General features: G+C 42.4%; 1 protein-coding gene across 1 annotated transcript in view; it reads left to right on the top strand.

Moving 5' to 3' along the window:
- DNMBP (dynamin binding protein) overlaps nucleotides 1-18,669 on the top strand; it is a 73,557-nt gene that overhangs the window by 10,397 nt on the left and 44,491 nt on the right. Inside the window, exon 4 of the mRNA XM_046654591.1 lies at nucleotides 5,144-7,135. Within this exon, the coding sequence (XP_046510547.1) occupies nucleotides 5,144-7,135 (1,992 nt within the window). The remainder of the gene's footprint in view (nucleotides 1-5,143; nucleotides 7,136-18,669) is intronic.

Raw genomic sequence — 18,669 nt, 5'->3', positions numbered from 1 at the left:
TGGCTTTTTCTGGGAAGTTTAGCATGAGACATGGACATGATTTTAATTCCTTTTGTTTTCTATACATGACAGTCCACATTAACAGGTGTTAATTGTACTAGTTGGAAACAGAATCACTAAAAAACGAAAGTATTGTTTTATGCCACATATAGTTTATAAGACTCGAGTCTAGGCTTCCAGATTTTCAAGTCTGGTGCTTGGAATGGCGCTTCTGCTTCTTGGACTGAAATTGTTTTTTTCCGTTACATCAGTGTCTCAGCTCACAAGTGCTGCATTTCCTTTATCCCTGTCCTCTAGCACTGGTAACCCTGTTCCTTGTCCTTTCTTTATTTTTCCTTAGGACCTTCAGTGTGGGGTGAAGCCTCTCCCGTTCTGTGTAAATAAAACTTGGGTGGTTTAATATTTGTCAGGAGGGGGTTTGGAAACCTTAAGAGCATGTGGGTCAATGTTTGAGATCTGTTTTGTCTTACCGTGCTGCCTTCAGTTAACTGTTGTTTACTTACCTTTCAGAAATATCATTGTGATTAGTAAGAGAAAAGTGTGTATTTTTAATTAGAAAGTTATGTTAGCGTAGGCAGTGTGGCTTAGGGAAATTCCGACAGCCCTACATTTAGATCTAACTGCACGCTCGATAGTGGTGACTTGGGCTGGTCACTTAAGTTCTCTCAGCCTCAGTTTCCTTATCTACGAAATGAGGATAATAATGCCTGCCTCAGGGTAGTTGTGAGGATTACATGAGGGTATATATCTAAGGCATCTGGTACAAGGTAAGCACTCCGTAAAGACTAGTTATTTTTATTATTCTTAACCTGGGATTCCTGGAGTGCATACATGAGCTTCAGGCACCTTGTTTCCTGATAATTACATGAAGTTTCGTGTGTATGTCAGTTTTTCCAGGGAGATTCCATCTGAATCGGAACCACCAGTGGTTCTTCCAGCAGGTGTCACCCTTTCTCCTTTTCCTGAAGCTATCCAGTTGTTTTGGACTGTTCCCTGTATTTTGAATTATGTTTGAGCTCAGACACAAGGTTATCTCTTAGAAGGATCAATTCAGGTGGCCAGGGCCACTGACTGTCCTGAAAAAATTAAAGGGAAAAAAAGAAAGAGAAAAAAGCAAAAGATAAAACCAAAACAAGAGTATGACAAGGAAAAGACAGAATGAAGAAAGAAAAAAATTAATGGGAGTTATGAAATGTCACTAACAATTGCCTTATTTAACACAGAATGCACATCCCTTGCCTGTAAACTTGTGTTTCTAGGCCACCTCCCCGCCCCAAAAAAAGACCAATGAAAAATAAATTGATAAATGAGATTTATCGGTCAAAGCACTTGTGTCATAAATTGGTGATGTCGTGTGTGAGATATCAGGATTAAGGTTCTAACATGGCTCATATGGAAACCTAAGAACAATATGCAGTCGGTCTGCATAACACACATAGTCCCCTGGTCATTAGGATGCAGTGAAGGACCTAATACTGCAGAGTCAGACTCCTTATATTCAGTTCTAAGAAGACTTGCATTCGTTCTTAAAATCTTATTGCTAATGCATTTCTTGTTGAATAAAAAAGTCCAACCAGAAAAAACAAGCAGCATGGCGGCAGGGATTAATTGTGCGTGAGCAGAAGGCTTGGGCTGACCCTAAGTGTCCACACGCTTCCTATTTCTCTCTTCTCAAAATCTGGTCACTCTGTTCTGGGAGTTCCTCATACTGTTGTCTCAGAAGTCTGGAAATGACCAGTAGGTAGCCTCCATTCCTAAGGAATCCCCTAGGATGCCAGGGGAATGATGAAAATGAGAGACTCATGCAAAACACTCAGTAACAGGGCAATAAAATAAGGGTGTGAACCAAAATTATCTCTGAAGTGCTTTTCAGGGTCTAACTTGTGATCTTTAAAAAATTCACCTTATTATATAGAAATAACCAGCAGAATGACAGTCTGCCAGGTAATAAAGCTTATCAACATAGTCATCTGGCTGAAAATTGATAGAAAAACAAGCCCCATTATAAGGGTTTTGTGGAAATCGGCAAAACAAGGAAAATATTGTAATTCTGCAGCTTTAAGAAAGCCAGTTCATTTCAAAGCCAGTAGAGTGGGCGTTATGGCACGCTTTTATCCTTCGTATTCACTAAAAGGCCTATTGTGTCTGAACAGTAGCCATGTCTCCGCTGAGTTCCCTCTGTGGCCCTGATGGAATGGCCTTAGAGCTAGTGGGGAAAAGTCACTCCTAAGTCTCAGGACTCCAAGCTCTGACCAATGGATATTGAATCATAAATTAAAGAAATACAGAAATATAGGACCAAGACCCTATTTTTCAGGAACATCTAAGCAAAACAGTATCAAATTAGTGAAAATGTACCAAGTGCCTACCACCAAGTGCAGAGTCTTACGTTAGGTGCTGTGTAGTTAGTATATAACAATACCAGTGTCAAAATTAGTGATATAAGCGATCATTTCTTTAGTAGGCTACAGATGACCAGGGTGAATGTGGGCTTCTAAGGTTTTTAGAGAAGCATGCCAAGGTTTCAGATGGAGAGGCTTGTATAGGAGCCAGTGTAAGCCCCTTTGTGTGGAATATGGTCTCATAGGTGAGATCATATTGGACAGCTGGGGTTGGACGCAGGGGGCCCTTACGGCTGGATATGAATGCCAGGTTGCATTGGGGTGAGAACATGAGAATAGCCTTTTGGTAGCTTAGTAACTAAACCTCTTTAGAAAGTATCCAGAGCAACATTTTCTATATATTTCAGGTAATGGGAATAGGATTCTCAGACAAGAAGCCTTTGGCAGTAGAACGACACCTCATGCCTTGTGGTAAAAGTTTGAGCATGGGAGGGATATGATAAAAGTGGTACATTTATCTTCCTAGTTTGGTGTGAATCATTTGGTAGACTGGAAGAGATGGTGTCAGGGGCAGGGTTTAAAGGACTGAGATGATGGGAGTTGGACTAGGGTGGTAGCAAAGAGCAAGTAATGAATGGGATAACTATTTTGAAAGAAGTAATTAGAGGAAAAAAGGAAGTTAGCAGTGTGGAGCTAGTTTGGGAGGGAGGATATAATTAATTAATTTGGGAGTGGGAGTTGAAGACTCATCATCATTAGCAAATGGACACTGGATGCTTGCTATGGGAAAGGCATTGTACCAAACTCTTCAAATACAAAAGAGAAGTGGTACTTGACGTGACAGAATCTATACTTCACTAAGTCAGGTAGGGCAGGCTTAATTTCTTTTAAACATCAAGAGTATATAAGTTGAGACCCTGAAAGATAATCTAGTTTGGTGTTGTTGGGTTTTTTTTGGTGAGGAAGATTAGCCCCAAGCTAACATCTGTTGCCAATATTCCTCTTTTTGCTTGAGGAAGATTGTCATTGAGCTAACGTCTGTGCCAGTCTTCCTCTGTTTTATATGAGATGCCTCCACAGTGTGGCTTTGTGGCTTGACCAGCAGTGCTAGGTGTGCACCTGGATCCACACCTGCAAACCCAGGGCTGCCAGAGCACAGAGTGCTGAACTTAGCCACTACACCGCTGGGCTGGCCCCAATAATCCAGTTTTCAAATATGCATGCTATAAAGCGACATATTATTTTGCTAGTTACTGTGCTATCCTGGTCTTATTTTACGTGGGCCAGGTGCATCGCATTTCTTGATCTCTGCTCCTGAAGGGAAAGTTGACTTAGGTGTTGAGTAAGAGAAAAGTTAAAAAAAAGATTTAAACTGATAATCCACGAAATGCATAGTTCATAGTCAGATAATTAAGAGTTTGTTATAAAACAATTACAAAACTGTAGAGTAATTTTTTAACTGGGGCAAATCCTATAAGACTGAATTTTAATTTCATTTTTTCCAGAAACAGTGTGCCCCTATCCTTTCTTTACCTCAGCTTCTTCAACAGTAAGACAGATGCTAACTATTCAGCTTCTATTTTGTGAAGATAAGCTGAAACACCAGGATTGGAACTATTGGTTATTTTCAAAAGCAAAAGCGCTGACTGTTAGAAGATTCTTTTTAAGATTTGATTATGTTGTATTTTCAGGGTAAGGATAGTTCAAGAAGGCCTCTGGAGAAAATAAATGAAGAGCTTATTGCCCACACCCTGTACCTCCAACAAAGAGCCCATTCCTGAAGACTTCTTTCTTTGTTCCATATTTGATATTGAATAAAATTTAGTGTGAGAAATTAGATCCATCTATTCAAAGGACCATAGTGGTCATGAATATATTCTTTATCATTTAAAAACCAATCCAGTGGTACAGACTTGAAAAACGTTGTTTATAGAAGCATTTCTTAAACTTTTTGATCTTAGAATCCCTTTAAACTCTTAAAAGTTATTGAGGGGCCAGCCTGGTGGTGTAGTGGTTAAGTTCATCCGCCCAGGTTCATGGGTTCGGATCCTGAGTGCAGACCTACATGCTGCGTGTCAAGCCATGCTGTGGTGGTGTCCCACATATAAAGTGAGGAAGATTGGCACAGATGTTAGCTCAGGGGCAATCTTCCTCACCAAAAAAAAAAAAGAGAGAGAGGGAAAAAAAGTTACTGAGATCCTAAAGAGCTCTTGCTTCTGTGGGTCTATTGATATTTACTGTATTAGCTACTAAAACTGAGAAATTTAAAAAATACTTATCAATTCATTTTTTAAAACTCATTAAATATTAACATAAGTAACATATTTCTGTGAAAAATAACTAGTTTTCTAAATAAAAAAATTAGTGGTAAGGGAAACGTTGATTTACATTTTTGCAAATCTCTTTAGTATTTGGTTTAATAGAAGAGAGCTAAATTCTCATATTTGTGTCTATATTCAGTCTGCAGTGATACGTAGTTTTGGCAGAAGTATATGAAGAAAATATGATAGTTTTGACCTCGAAGACCCTCTGAAAAAGATCTTGGGTACCCAGCCCCAGGGTTCCACAGAACACGCTTTGAAAACCATTGGTTTACAGGAATGTTCACTATGTTTTCACTAAATTGTCAAAATTCGCTAGATTGTCCCTAAATTCACTAAATTGTCAAGAGTGTTTGTGCCCTTAAAACTCCAGGTGTGTATTTCCTTGAATTTGACAGATGTTTAAAATGATGAGTTCCACTGTTAGTAATTTTCTGCTGGGGTGATGCCTGAGGTCATTATCTTTGCTTCTTTCTTTAGGTGACCTCGTGATTCTCGATGGCGCTCTTACGGGTGGCTGGCTGCAGGGCCGAAGCTGCTGGGGTGCCCGGGGCTTCTTCCCATCCTCGTGTGTCCGCGAGCTTTGCCTGTCCTCACAAAGCCAGCAGTGGCACTCGCAGAGCGCCCTGCTCCAGATTCCTGAATATTCCATGGGACAAGCCCGGGCGCTGATGGGGCTTTCTGCGCAGTTGGATGAGGAGCTGGACTTCAGAGAAGGGGATGTGATTACCATTATTGGAGTTCCTGAACCGGGCTGGTTTGAAGGGGAGTTAGAAGGTCGAAGAGGCATTTTTCCAGAAGGTTTCGTAGAACTTTTGGGGCCCTTGAGGACTGTGGATGAGTCAGTAAGTTCTGAAAATCACGATGACTGCATTATTAACGGTGAAGTAGATACCCCGACAGGAGAAGAAGAGGGCGTGCCAGAAGAGGACGACGAGCAGCCGGGCACCTATGGAATTGCCCTCTACAGATTCCAAGCCCTGGAGCCGAATGAGCTGGATTTTGATGTAGGCGATAAAATCCGAATTCTGGCGACCCTGGAAGATGGCTGGCTAGAAGGATCCCTGAAGGGCAGGACAGGCGTCTTTCCCTATCGGTTTGTGAAGTTATGTCCTGAAACAAGAGTGGAGGAAACCGTGGACCTACCACAGGAAAGCAGCCTTTCTAAGATCCCCGAAACTTCTTTGGATTGTTCAGAGGACTCTTTCGCGGAGGAGGAAAAAGAACATGAATCTCACGAGGAGGAAGCAGAGGAGTCCAACTGTGTTATTTCGGAAACATCCTCTTCTCCCCCAGATCATCTGACTTTGGAATGTGAAGTCCAGGAAGACTCTTACTGGGATGAGGGCCCCTCAGCAGGGCCCCAGAGAAGCCCAGGTGTGGGGCACGAAGAGCCCCTTGCCGAAGACTCTTCCGTCAAGGATCCTTCAGAGGTAGTAAATGGTGTTTCCTCGCAACCTCAGGGACCTTTTCATCCCAGATTGCAGAAAAACCAGTATTATTCTACAGCAGGAGGGAGCCACGCCGGCTCGGACCGGTCCTCTGACCTTGTTCCTCCAGAAGCAAGGACTAGAGACTACTCCAGCCTCCCTCCCAGACGAACGTACTCCCAGCCAAAAACCTTTCAGAAGCCGGGGCCGCCTCTTCACGGCAGCTCTTCTGTTCCAGCTTCGAGGGTAGTCAGACCCAACCAGTTGAGGCCTCAGCTCCATGGTGTGGCAAGGTGTGCTAAAAAGCACCACACAGCCAGAGGAAACGCTTCCGGCTTTTGCTCTGCGTCAGAGAGAGCGGAGATGAAGCCTGGTCCACAAGACAGGGCGCCCGCTGTGGAAGCGATGGCACTTTTACAGGGAGAGGGCAACAGTGACCTGGACTCGAAATTGACCCAACAGCTGATAGAGTTTGAGAAGAGCTTGTCAGGGCCCGGCACAGAAGCAGATAAAATTTTGCGCCACTTTTCAATCATGGACTTTAACTCCGAGAAGGATATTGTCCGAGGTTCCTCAAAGCTCATCAAGCAGCAGGAGCTGCCCGCGAGGAGAAAGGCCCTAAGGCCACCACCACCCCGTCCCTCTACTCCAGCATCCCCTTCTCCCCATTTGCTGGTGGACCAGAACCTGAAACCTGAACCACCCTTGGCAGTGCGACCCTCTCGCCCAGCTCCCCTGCCTCCGTCAGCACAGCAGAGAATGAACGCAGCACCCCGCAAGCTCCTGAGGTGTAACACTCTGGAGAAGGAGGGTCCTGGGAATCTGGAGCAAACTTTGGACCAGACTTCCCAGTGTCCCTTAGTATTGGTGAGGATTCAGGAAATGGAACAGGACTTGGATATGTATAGCAGGGCTCAGGAAGAGCTAACCCGAATGCTGGAGGAGAAGCAAGAGGAGTCATTGAGGGCGGAGACCCTTGAGAATCTGGAGTTCTATGAGAGTAACATAGAAAGTTTGAATATGGAACTCCAGCAACTTAGAGGTAAGTGATGGGGAAATGATATCTACTTGTTTCTTGACACCCTCAAGTCCAAACAACGGCTGACCCATGTTTGTTAGGAATATGTTACTATCTGTGATCAACAATTAAAAAGTGGGGCCAGCCCAGTGGTGCAGCGGTTAAGTTCGCACAGTCCGCTTCTTGGCAGCCCGGGGTTCGCCAGTTCGCATCCCGGGTGTGGACATGGCACCGCTTGGCACGCCATGCTGTGGTAGGTGTCCCACATATAAAGTAGAGGAAGATGGGCTGGGCACGATGTTAGCTCAGGGCCAGGCTTCCTCAGCAAAAAGAGAAGGATTGGCAGTAGTTAGCTCAGGGCTAATCTTCCTCAAAAAAAATAAAAATAAAAAATGGTCTGCTTTCTCATTACCTAATTTCTTATTCTGTCTCCACAATGAAACTGCTCTGTCTCAGTGTAGCCACAGTGTAGCCTCCTGACTTCGTTTGCTGCTCAGATAAAGCAGCTCAGACCTCATTGCCATCCACATCTCTGTGCTGCAGTCATGCAGATGGGAAATCCTTAAACATTACTTTCCTTAACCAGGCTCTGCTAAGGATTAAAGACTTCCAGGCTAAGACTCATGAGAAAGCTCCATCTTGTATCTTTGTGGTCCAGGGACTAGGTTTCAATAATAATGATTATTATAATAGCTGATATTTGTTAACTTACTAATAGGCATTTGTTACCATTTGCTCACACACAGAATCTTCACAGCCGCCCTGAAGGTACTGGGATAATTCACATGGCCACTTCATAGCTGAGGAAACTAACACTTGCAGAGATTAAGTAACTTGCCAAGGAAGCTGGAATTTGAGCTCATGTTGTTTTTTTATTTTGCTGGGAAAGATTGGCCCTGAGCTAACATCTGTTGCCAATCTTCCTCTTTTTTCTTTTCCTCCCCAAAGCCCCAGTATAAAGTTGTATATCCTAGTTGTAAGTCCTTCTAGTTCTTCTGTGTGAGCTGCCACCACAGCATGGTGCTGACAGACAAGCGGTGTGCGTCCGTGCCTGGGAGCCGAAACTGGGCCCCCTAAGCGGAGTGCACCAAACTTTAACCACTAGGCCATCAGGGCTGGCTCTGAGCTCGTGTCTTTAACTGCTACAGTTTACTGCTTCCCACCTTGCACATTCAAAAATTCACATCCTGTCACTTGACTTGAGGTGACCAGCCTCTGGAGACTTCATTCATACTCACCAGACTCACAGGGGAAATCCCTTATAAAGTAGGAAGAGGAAGAGAGTGAGGCAACAGCCATTGTCTAGGACTCAAGGAGAACGTGACTGTGTGTCACCTTTGGCGTGTGTGCCGGGGAGCTCTGAACCTGCGTGTCATCTGGAAGGTGAATAATGAAAAGTAGTGTTTGGATCTAGCAATGGCAGGACACTAATAAAAGCAGGAGAATGGTGGCCCAGAGACTGGATCAAGATGGCAGACTAAGTACACATATCTACCTCCCCCTCTAGTTTAGATCTCTAAAAGTGAACCAAAAAAATATAACAAAAAATTCCAACAAGAAAGAGTATTATAAGAAGGCCGGAAATTGAGTAATTTTCTGAAAGATGGAAAGCAGATGGTGTTACAGAAAGAGAGGAAACCTCTAAAATATGCTCAGGAGAGGACTGCTGTGCAGGTGGGCACAGTTCTGAGGGAACGCCCACGTCAGAAGCACGGCAGGAGGAGGAGGTCTTGGAGCAAATCCAGTGTGATTAACTAGGGAACAGTGAAGCCGCTGGGCCCCTGGGTCACCTGCTCTGAACAGGGATAGCAGCAACATTTGCACGAGGACGAGCGCTTAGACACGTCTTCAGAAAAGTGTTCATTTAACATGAGTATCTGAACTTTTGGGGATTGCCAGGTACTGTGATGACTTCAGAGTGCCTGAGAAGGAGCTCTAAGGGAAGCTTGGCTCGGCACTCCATTCCCAAAGCCATAGCAAGCTCCAGGGTCCTCCATCGCCTGCCACACCTACAAGGCTCGAGAGATGCTTGTAAGCTGTTCCTGCATTAGATATACAGGTGGCAGGAGAAAAGTCTCCCAAATTCCAGGTAGCAGGAACTTCTCAATAATGATACTTTTTAGAATTAGTAGTGTTCCACCAAAATGTGATGTCTTCTATGCTTAAAAACACTGTGCAGTGTTTTTAAATGGATGTATGGATTAATCAGCTGGTACTAAGTGATGACGTTGGGAATCTTTCTTATTCAACTGACCTTCTTTTTCAAGACTAATTTAATAATTCAGCCAGTGTTCTTATGTTCTTACTGTGGTTTTTTTTTAATTGCTAGAAGTTTAACACTGTGAAAGACCTACAGCAGGTAAGGAGAGTCTTAGGAAGACTTTGTTTATTTGAATTCATGAAGTACAGCATTGGCTATGTTAATGTTGACTTGCCTGATTTTCAGTACGTGTATTGTTTATATCTATTGCTGATATGAGGAAGTTACTTATTTCTTAGAATCACTGACACTGCCTCTTAAGGTCATCTTTTTCTGTCATCATAAAGAGTATGTCCAACAATCGAAGCAGTCCCTCAAAAGAGGAGGAAATCAATCAGTTTGAGCACTCGGCTTTACCTCTCCAATCCAGTCTTGTACAATCTCTAATTTTGAAATTTAAGGCCTAAGATTTAAAGAACTGTTGAGACAGAATTTATCTAATTCTGATTAATATTATATTTAGTTGTTTATATGCCTCACAACGAGAATTTTAACCTAGTGAGAAGCCACTCTGTCTTAATCAGTGTGTCATTTCCCACACACCTGCTATCGCGTTCTACAGGTAGTATAGATCGTTAAATACTTGACGAACTGAATTTAGTTTAACTGAGTGAAATTGAGTTGAAGTTGCCAGCTCTACCTCCCAGAGCTTTCACAGATCTCTTGTCTCTGTCGTTACTTTGAACTTGGACGACCGGGGAGCTGGGGACCATCAGAGCAGAGATGCCAGTCCCCCTGTCAGACACAGTTAATGGGCAGCAAAATAGCCCAGTGCTGTGCCAGACCCAAAATGAAGTTCTTTATTATAGCTACTGCTCCTTCTTAAAACTCTGGGATTGTGAAGTCATGGGGATTCATTTTCCAGAAGCTCTTTTTTTTTTTTTCCAAGTCTGATATATGTTACCTATTATGGTTTCCTGTTTCATGAAGGTATCTTTCAGCTTTTTATTTTCTTACATATGGTATGCATAGTTGTTTTATAGTCTGTGTATGATAATTCTAAGATATTAAGTCTTAGTGGGACTCTTTGATGTCGCATTGTTCTCCTCCGTGTGGTCTAGACCCTTGTGTGTCTGGTTATATTTTACTATGTGCTAGTCATAGTACTTGGAAAATTCTCAGACCTGAGATGAAGGCACCTGACTCCAGAGAGGATTTGCATTCGTGGTCAGCTGATGTTTCCAAATTCCTGAAGAGTAGTAGTCTTTAGGAACAAGAAATTAGAACTCCTGGTGATTCCTTAAAATTATAAATTATTCTATATTTTTAAAAAACTCTTCATTTATGTGTTCTTAAATAATAATAGTAGTGATCATAATAATCAACAATGAATAATTTTCCTGTGTTAGGATTATACTAAAAAGTTTCAGAGATTATATATATGTGTGTTTATATATATTATTATATATACATATATATACATATATATTAAATAAATGCATGGTTTCTTATTTTGTGAACCACAATATTTTGACAAAATTATATATTTTAATGACACTAAAACTTCTCTACCTGTTAAAAGACTTTTTAAAGCATTTTTTACTTCATATTTTAAAATAATTTAGATTTATAGAAAAGTTACGAAAATAGTACAGAGTTCCCATATACCCTTCACTCAGCTTCCTCTGCCTTAACAGCTTAGATTATTATAGAATATTTATGAAATTTAACATAGTTAAACATTTGATAATATAAAACATTAAAAGAAGGAAACTAACACAAAGTAAATGTTAAATAAAAGCCATTCAAAATTTGTAAAATAATACCCCGAATGTTTAGTATTTAAAAATTATTCTTTTTATAGTGAAAAAAACTTGTGTTTAGAGAGCTGGCTGGACTCAGTTTAGTTATTCCCAGTTTTGTTGGCAACATCCAAAGCATCATAGTCAGGAGCCCGCAGATCATATGCCTTCTTCTCTCCATCAGGCCTGATCAGGGTGTTGACCTTGACCACATCAGTGTCACAGAGCTTCTTCACAGCCTGGTTGATCTGGTGCTTGTTGACCTTGACATCCTCAATGAACACAAGTGTGTGTTGTCTTCTGTCTTTGTGGCTGATTCGGTGGTCAGGGCAACTTGACGGTGGCATGGTGGTCAAGTTGTTTCTCCTGGGGGCGCTCTTCCCAGGATGTCTGGGCTGCCTTCCGAGCCACAGTGTCTTGGGCTGTTGGAAGGTGGGTGGTGTGCGTGCAGACCTTCTTTTTTGTGTGGCTGTGGACGCCTTTTAGCTCTGCTTTCTTGGCCTTCAAAGCCTTTGCTTTGGCTTGGGCTCTGGGAGGGGCAGGGGCTTCCAGAATTCTTCACCTTTGGTGCCATCTTCACGAAAAAAGCTAAAAGTTATTCTTAAAACACAATTTTAAATACACAAAGTATTAGTTGCTCTATCTGATGGTCCTGATCTTTGTTTTGTGACTAACATTCCAGACATAGAAAAAAGTTTCCATTTTGCATTGACGTGGGTTGGATCGTGAAGAGTGTATGCAAAAGCATGTTCAGGTGGGGCCATTGGGGTGCATGTTGCTTCATATAAGCTCATTTTCTTTTTTAACAATGAAAGTGTTTTGTCTGTTTGCTCTGATTTTGGCTTTGCCATTGGAATTGATATTGTTTTTACTAATTCAAATTTTAGACAATAAATTTGTGACAAGATTCACATCTCTCTTTGCATTTCTTCTGTTAAAATATTTACAAAGAACTATAGTCTGTAGCAAACATTAAACATTGGGCAACCATTTTTGGATAGCATTCAAATAGTGGAACATTTGCCTGTCTAAGCAAGATTTCACAAAACTACACAGAATCATCTGTCAGAATTGCCAATTTAAGGGCTTATTTTGCTTCTAAAACTTGATATTTCTTGGACCATCACTTATAAGATTTCTGTAAAATATACTGTGAAAATAAGCTTATTAATATTTATTTTATATGCGAGAATGACTTACTGTTAGCAGCACACAAGGCCATGAACACACACACTTATAAACACACTCATAACATAGCAACAGCTCCAAGCAAAAGCAGCTGATTAGATCCTGATCACCTCTCTCCTCTGCACTCTGGTACCTAGTCAACCTGAATCTGTTACTCTGTGTGTCAGTATTTTCTGCTCTTGCTTTCAGCTTGACATCAGTGGATTCCTTCAAAACAGTTAACACCTCTATATTTATTGTTAAGCTTTATTTTCACAGGAAAATTATAGTATTTTCTCCTGTTTTCCAGATTTCTCAGCTGTTTTCCAGATTTCTTAGAAGTTAGAAAGACATAAATTTTCCAAGAAATATTAAGAGGGAATTCCTACATGGAAACACGAGTCATTCTTAGTCCAGTTCCATCTTAGGCTCATTTCAAGGCTTACAGTACCCTGGACGACCAAGGCATTAGGACCACAGATGTAATTTTGCAGGAGTGCTGGTCAAATTCCAACTCACCCCTCCGGAGTCCTTTGGAATCTTAGCTTATTATAGGAAGAGTTTCCTTTTAGACTCTTCACCTTGCAGTAGCTCTGGGCTTTAAGTTTTTGACTCCTTCTCCCCAGAGGGCCATTGAAGCAAAAGTACACTTTTCCGGAACTGGCAAACGCACTGGGGCTAGAGTTTCTGTAGTTTTTTCCCTCTCTGGATTCCAGTTTTCCCTTTGGTTTTGGCTACTACATTGCCATCTTGTCACTGTGTTGGTAGTTTTAAGATTTTTAAAAATATATTTCCCCTAACTTTTTAGCTTTTTTTCTGTGAGAGGGTTGGTCCAAATGACGCAGACTTCAGTTATTGGAAACAGCCAATATCGGCTCTGCCTGAGACTTGCAGAGGGCCGGGTGTACAGTAATAAACAGACGTGCTCTGTGCTCTCAGGGAGCTTCTGGTTAAATGAGTTGCTAATTAATATGTTAGTTCCATATCTGAAACACAGTACCTTCAAATCTAATGAATAGTTTGGCTTCTGAAGCAGTATTAACATTCAAGGTTAGTCCACAGATTTTCAGATTGGCCAGCAGTGTTACTTTTAGAAGCCCTGATTAGGACTACATACTGTTGCCCTGAGAGGATCTCGCTTTAGCATATGCTAGTCCTTTTCTATCTTGAGGAGGGGTTCACATGCCTGAATTTGACAAATGGTCAGGGTTGTGCATTCGTTTCTTTACTCAGCAAATATTTCTTGAGCACATACTATGAGCCAGGCACTGGCTACACATTGATTAATAAAAAGGACGTAGTCATAGTATCATTCATATTTGTGTATCTTTGAAACTCTAGTGATTATACTGATATTAACCTCCATATTTACTCACACTGTCTGTCTTGCTGCCTTTGAATCCTGGCCGTAGTTCCTTTCACTGTGGGCAGGTCCCCATCGTTCTAAGTCGGTGCAGTGGACGGTCAGCTGCGGAGTGAGTCAGCCTCTTCCACACCAGGAACCTTGCCTCTAAACCTCTCTCCTCTCTTTAAGGTAATGCCAAGAGGAAGGTTGACCAGAGACTCTCAGGGTAATTTGTGGTTTTAATTTGAAATGACAATTGCAAATCAAAGCAGAGTATGTTTTTCAGGAAAGTAACATTTTCAGCAAGATATTGGATGGGATCTAAGATCCACTAAAGAGAGCCGTTAGATTAATAAATTGGGGAATTACTGATATGGAACAATAACATCTTTATACTAAAGTGATACATAATATTCCAGACAGATTTTTTAAATTTGAAACTATAGTTTTTCTATGACAGAAGCAATTTGTTATTCTGAATCTTCCTTGGAATGCTTCGGGTATAAGAATTCTTTCTCAAACTAGTAAAAGATGATAGAGTTAAATAAGCAGAAAGTTTTGTGGTCTTTCGAGATGATAAAAGTTTGTATAAACGAAATAATAATTTAGGGGCCGGCCTGGTGGTGCAGCGGTTAAGTGTGCACATTCCGCTTTGGCAGCCTGGGGTTTGCCGGTTTGGATCCCGGGTGTGGACATGGCACCGCTTGGCACGCCATGCTGTGGTAGGCATCCCACATAGAAAGTAGAGGAAGACGGGCAGGGATGTTACCTCAGGGCCAGTCTTCCTCAGCAAAAAGAGGAGGATTGGCAGCAGTTAGCTCAGGGCTAATCTTCCTTAAAAAAAAAGTTTGTATAAACGAAATAATAATCTTTCTTTGTAGTTTGTCAGTACGTAAGAAAAAAGCAGGTATCCTTGACTTGTGTAACATCTGGTTCAAGGTGTTGGCTCAGTAAAAATTAGCTCAGTTACTTCTAATGGATTTTATCTCGGTATACAGCAGCAACCGTAGTCAGAGCCTATATCAACAGTCTGTTAATTCAGTGCAGAAACGAGTTTACTTTTAGGATACATAGTTTAATGTATGTCAAGAAACGTAGCTTGGAAGGGTTAACTTAGTTATAATTAACTTGTGAATCACTGTTCTTTGCCGTTTATAGTATGGCTCGGAGAACATTTCCTCACCCTCAGCTCCAGGCAGTAAAGTGGAGAAGCTGGAATAGATCCAGGGACTTCAAGTATCGGTTTCAGATTCCACTGAGGATTCGGTACATGTCTCCTGCTAGCATGGGACCCTCTGGCACAAGCATTCATGTCACCACACCCCTACCTGAGTGGCTTCCTCCTTCTACCAGTCGCCTTACCAGATGTAGTGAGACCCAAAAGACTAGAAACCCTGGGGCATTTATTCAGCATGTATAATTGAGCTCCTGCTATATTCCAGCCAGTGTTCTGGAGTCATAGTTGCAATCTCTGCCCCCGGGGGGAGAGAGAAACAGTACATAAGTAAAAATATGAATATGTGTTGGAAGGCAAAAGAATCTATGGAATCAGAGAAGTGTGAGTGAATATCTGAATGACCGTAGGGAGGCAGCCAAGCCATTTTGCGGGAGGGGGAATTGTTCCAGGCAGATAGGACAGCAAGTAGAAGAGTGTGCCTCGTGTTTGAGGAACAGCAAGGAGGCCACTTCAGCTAGAGCAAAGGCATGGGCTTTGTGGTTCATCATTCAGAGTAAGACGAGAAGCTACGGGAGGGCTTTGAGCAGGGGAGTGATATGATCTGATTAACAACTTTACAGAGTCACTGACTTCAGTGTTGAGAACAAGCAGAAGAGATACAAAGGCAGAGGCACAGAGACAAGTTGCGAAGCTACTGCAGTGATCCAGGAGAGAGATGATACAGCTTGGACCAGGATGTAGAGCGGAGGTGATGAGGAGTGCTCAGTTCTGGGCATGCTTTGAGTTAGAGCCAGGAGGACTTGCTGGTGGATGGGATGTGGGGTGTAAGAGAATGAGAAAAGTCAAGGGTGACCTTGAGGTACACCAACTGGAAGGACTGGAGTTGCCAGTAATTTCTCGATGAATGGCAAAGACTGCAGGAGACGCTGGTTGTTGGAGAAAGTAGGACAAGGCAGAGGTCAAGAGCTTGGTTTTGATTTTGCTGAGTTGCCCGTAAGACGTCCAGGGAGAAGTATTGATTAGGCAGTTTGATGTAGATAGGCCCTGGGTTCAGGGGAGACGTTAGGGTGGAGACGTAAATTTGGGACAAATAAATGTTGACAGCATATAGACGTTATTTAAATCCGTGACATTTAATGCAATTACTTTAAAAAAAAAAAAAAGTATAGATAGAGAAAAAGAGAAGAGGCCCAGGGACAGAGCCTCACCATGTGCCATCTGGAAGACAGGAACTGAAAGAGTAAGGTGGGAACTGAAAGAGTGAGAAAGTATAATTCATCGAGCGTTTATTACTTGTCAAACAGTGTGCTATGTGCTTTAATACACTTTTTCTAATCCCCCAAATCATCCACATTTGATGGATGAGAAAACCCAGGTTTGCCCAAATTCTGACAATTAGTAAGTGGTAGGGCTGGGATTCAGTTCAGGTCCGTTTCATTGCACGGCCTTAGGTACTTTTCCACTGGGCCGCCGTGTAATGTCAGTGTATCTCGACTTGAGGAGTTGCTTGATCTCTGCGACTGGGTGGTAGGAAGCAACACTTGAAAAACACAGATAGATCTACAGGTGTTCAAGGAGGAGGGATCCTAGCTGACTTGCCAGTTTACTTCCAAAATAATTTATGCCAGTCATAACATTTCTTAGTACTCTCTTCTGTTGAAAACGATTTGCTAGATGGCGTATACCCGTGGATTTAGGAGCGTATATATATGTATGGATGTCGTTTAAACAAATGTTTAGTCCTTCCTCACAGGTGTTCTTTTGACTGCTAGCGTATGATAAAGTTACTCAAGTTTCCAAACTGTTTACCCTTTCCTGCTAGTAACATCCCCAAGCTGCTTGCAGTTCCAGTTGCTCTATTTGAACCCTCACCTGTCTCATATTATAAGCCTTTAAGTTCGTCATAAGGTTCAAACTCTAAAACAGCTTTAATACTTCTCACAGCCCTGCCCCACTTAGAACGTTTATACCCTCGAGAATATATCAGATTTGCCCCCAAACATCTCTTATTTTCCTGTGTTTCAGTCTTTATTTCCTTTCACAGATTCTTTTCTCTGTGTGTCTGCTTTTCTTCTTCTCAGTCACTCATCTCTTTTCATTAGTGCTTGGTCTTTTCCTCCATTGGGGAACTTACCTTTAGATCTTTGGTGTCTTTCTTCTTCCTGCTCATTTCCAGACCCTCTTTCCACACAACCAGAGGCTGTAGCAGCATTGACATCCTGTGAGAAACTTTAGCCACAATGATGGGTCTTCTTTACAGCTCCTCCTAATTAGTCCTTAGGCTGAGCGGCAGCTGCACTGAATGAGTGGAAACTGCATTCCTAATCATGTCAATACTTCTTGAATTCCTACTGTGCGCTAGGTAATTGGGTGTTTAGGAGAAGCCCTGGGGCACACCAGTGTTTAGGAGTGTGGATGACCAGGGAGATGAAGTAGCCGAGGAGAAGGAGCAGCCAGTCGAGTAGAAGGAAAGTCAAGTGAAGGAAGAGTTTCAAGACAGAGAAAGTCACTGTCAAAAAGCCGCTGAGAGGCCAAGTAAGAGGAAGTCTCAGAAATGATCGTTGGATTTGGTGACCTTGTCAAGAGTAGTTTCAGTAAAATGATGATGAAGGGACAAAAGTCTTATTGGAGTGGATTAAAGATAGAGGGAGAGGTAAGGAAACAGAGGCATTGAGCACTTGGCTTGCTCAAGTCTTTCACAGGATTTTGCTATAAAGGAAAGCAAAGAAATGAGGTAGTAGCTGGAGGGGACCTTGGGTTGAGGGGCCACCAGAAGTGCTTTGTAAGATGGGAAACGTTACCACATGTTCATGGGCTCATGAGACTGATCCACTAGAGCAGACACATTGAAGAAGCAGGAGAGGGAGAGCTTAATGGCTGGAACGAAGTCTTTGAGGGGTAAGGAGGGCGTGGGAGCCAGTGAACCCACAGAGAGATTGGCCTATTATCAGAGCAGAGACAATTCCTCCATTTTAACTGGAGAGAAGGCAGAGTGTATGGGTACAGATGCAGATAGGATGGTAGATTTGATACTGAAAAGATGAAGAAACAGGCTTAGAGAGCTTAAGGAACTTCCCCAAGATTATACAGCTAGTGAGTGGCAAGGTCAGGATTCAAACGCAGGGCTACAAAGCCTGTGCTCTTAACCTCTAAGCTGTACTGCCTTCTGCCCAGCATCTAGCAAGTGCCCATAAATGCTGCAAGTGTCAACTCATTTAACATGTAAGTACCTACTGTGTACCCCATGGACAGAGCTGTGTTGCAGACTAGAAGGTAAGTTAGACATGGTCTTTGCCCTCAGGGAACTTTCAGTGTGATGCAATCCTGCTGCCCCATCTTCACTTCTAGCGTGATGCACAGCAGTATTCTGTCCACCGTGGGAGTCACACAGATCGTCATTCTAGCGGATCACCCATCCTCTGGTAACAAATAACAGACATCGGGGTGAAGTGCTGCTTAGGGCTTTTGAAAAGAGCCAGTGGAATGTGACTGTTGTGTCATGAAAGGGAGAGCCGCAGAGAGGGGTGACTGCTTACAAGGTTGTAGTCCACCCGTGATGCTAGGATTGAGAAAAGTACAAAATTATTCTCTCCTTTCCCTTGGGCCACATTTCTTTGCACATGGATTTATCACATGAAAATAGCAACCCATTCACAGCTTTTGATTAGTTCTGGGTCATAGTCATGGAGGCAGTTCACGTCTTTATGCAGACTATATGTTTAATGCCCTAAAGGTAATGGGACTTAGAAAAGGAGGGTGGGGAGTGGGGAGCCCCATGTTAATAACCAGCTGTTCGCTCTCCACTTATCCAAAGATTGCTTCTTTTAGCTTCAGGGAACATCTTCTCCTGGATTATTTTCTAACTAG

Source organism: Equus quagga, chromosome 2 (genome assembly GCF_021613505.1).
Source record: "Equus quagga isolate Etosha38 chromosome 2, UCLA_HA_Equagga_1.0, whole genome shotgun sequence".
In the NCBI taxonomy this organism is placed as follows: domain Eukaryota; kingdom Metazoa; phylum Chordata; class Mammalia; order Perissodactyla; family Equidae; genus Equus; species Equus quagga.
The sequence above is the reverse complement of the archived record's forward strand: the minus strand, read 5'-3'. Positions and strand labels throughout refer to the sequence as shown.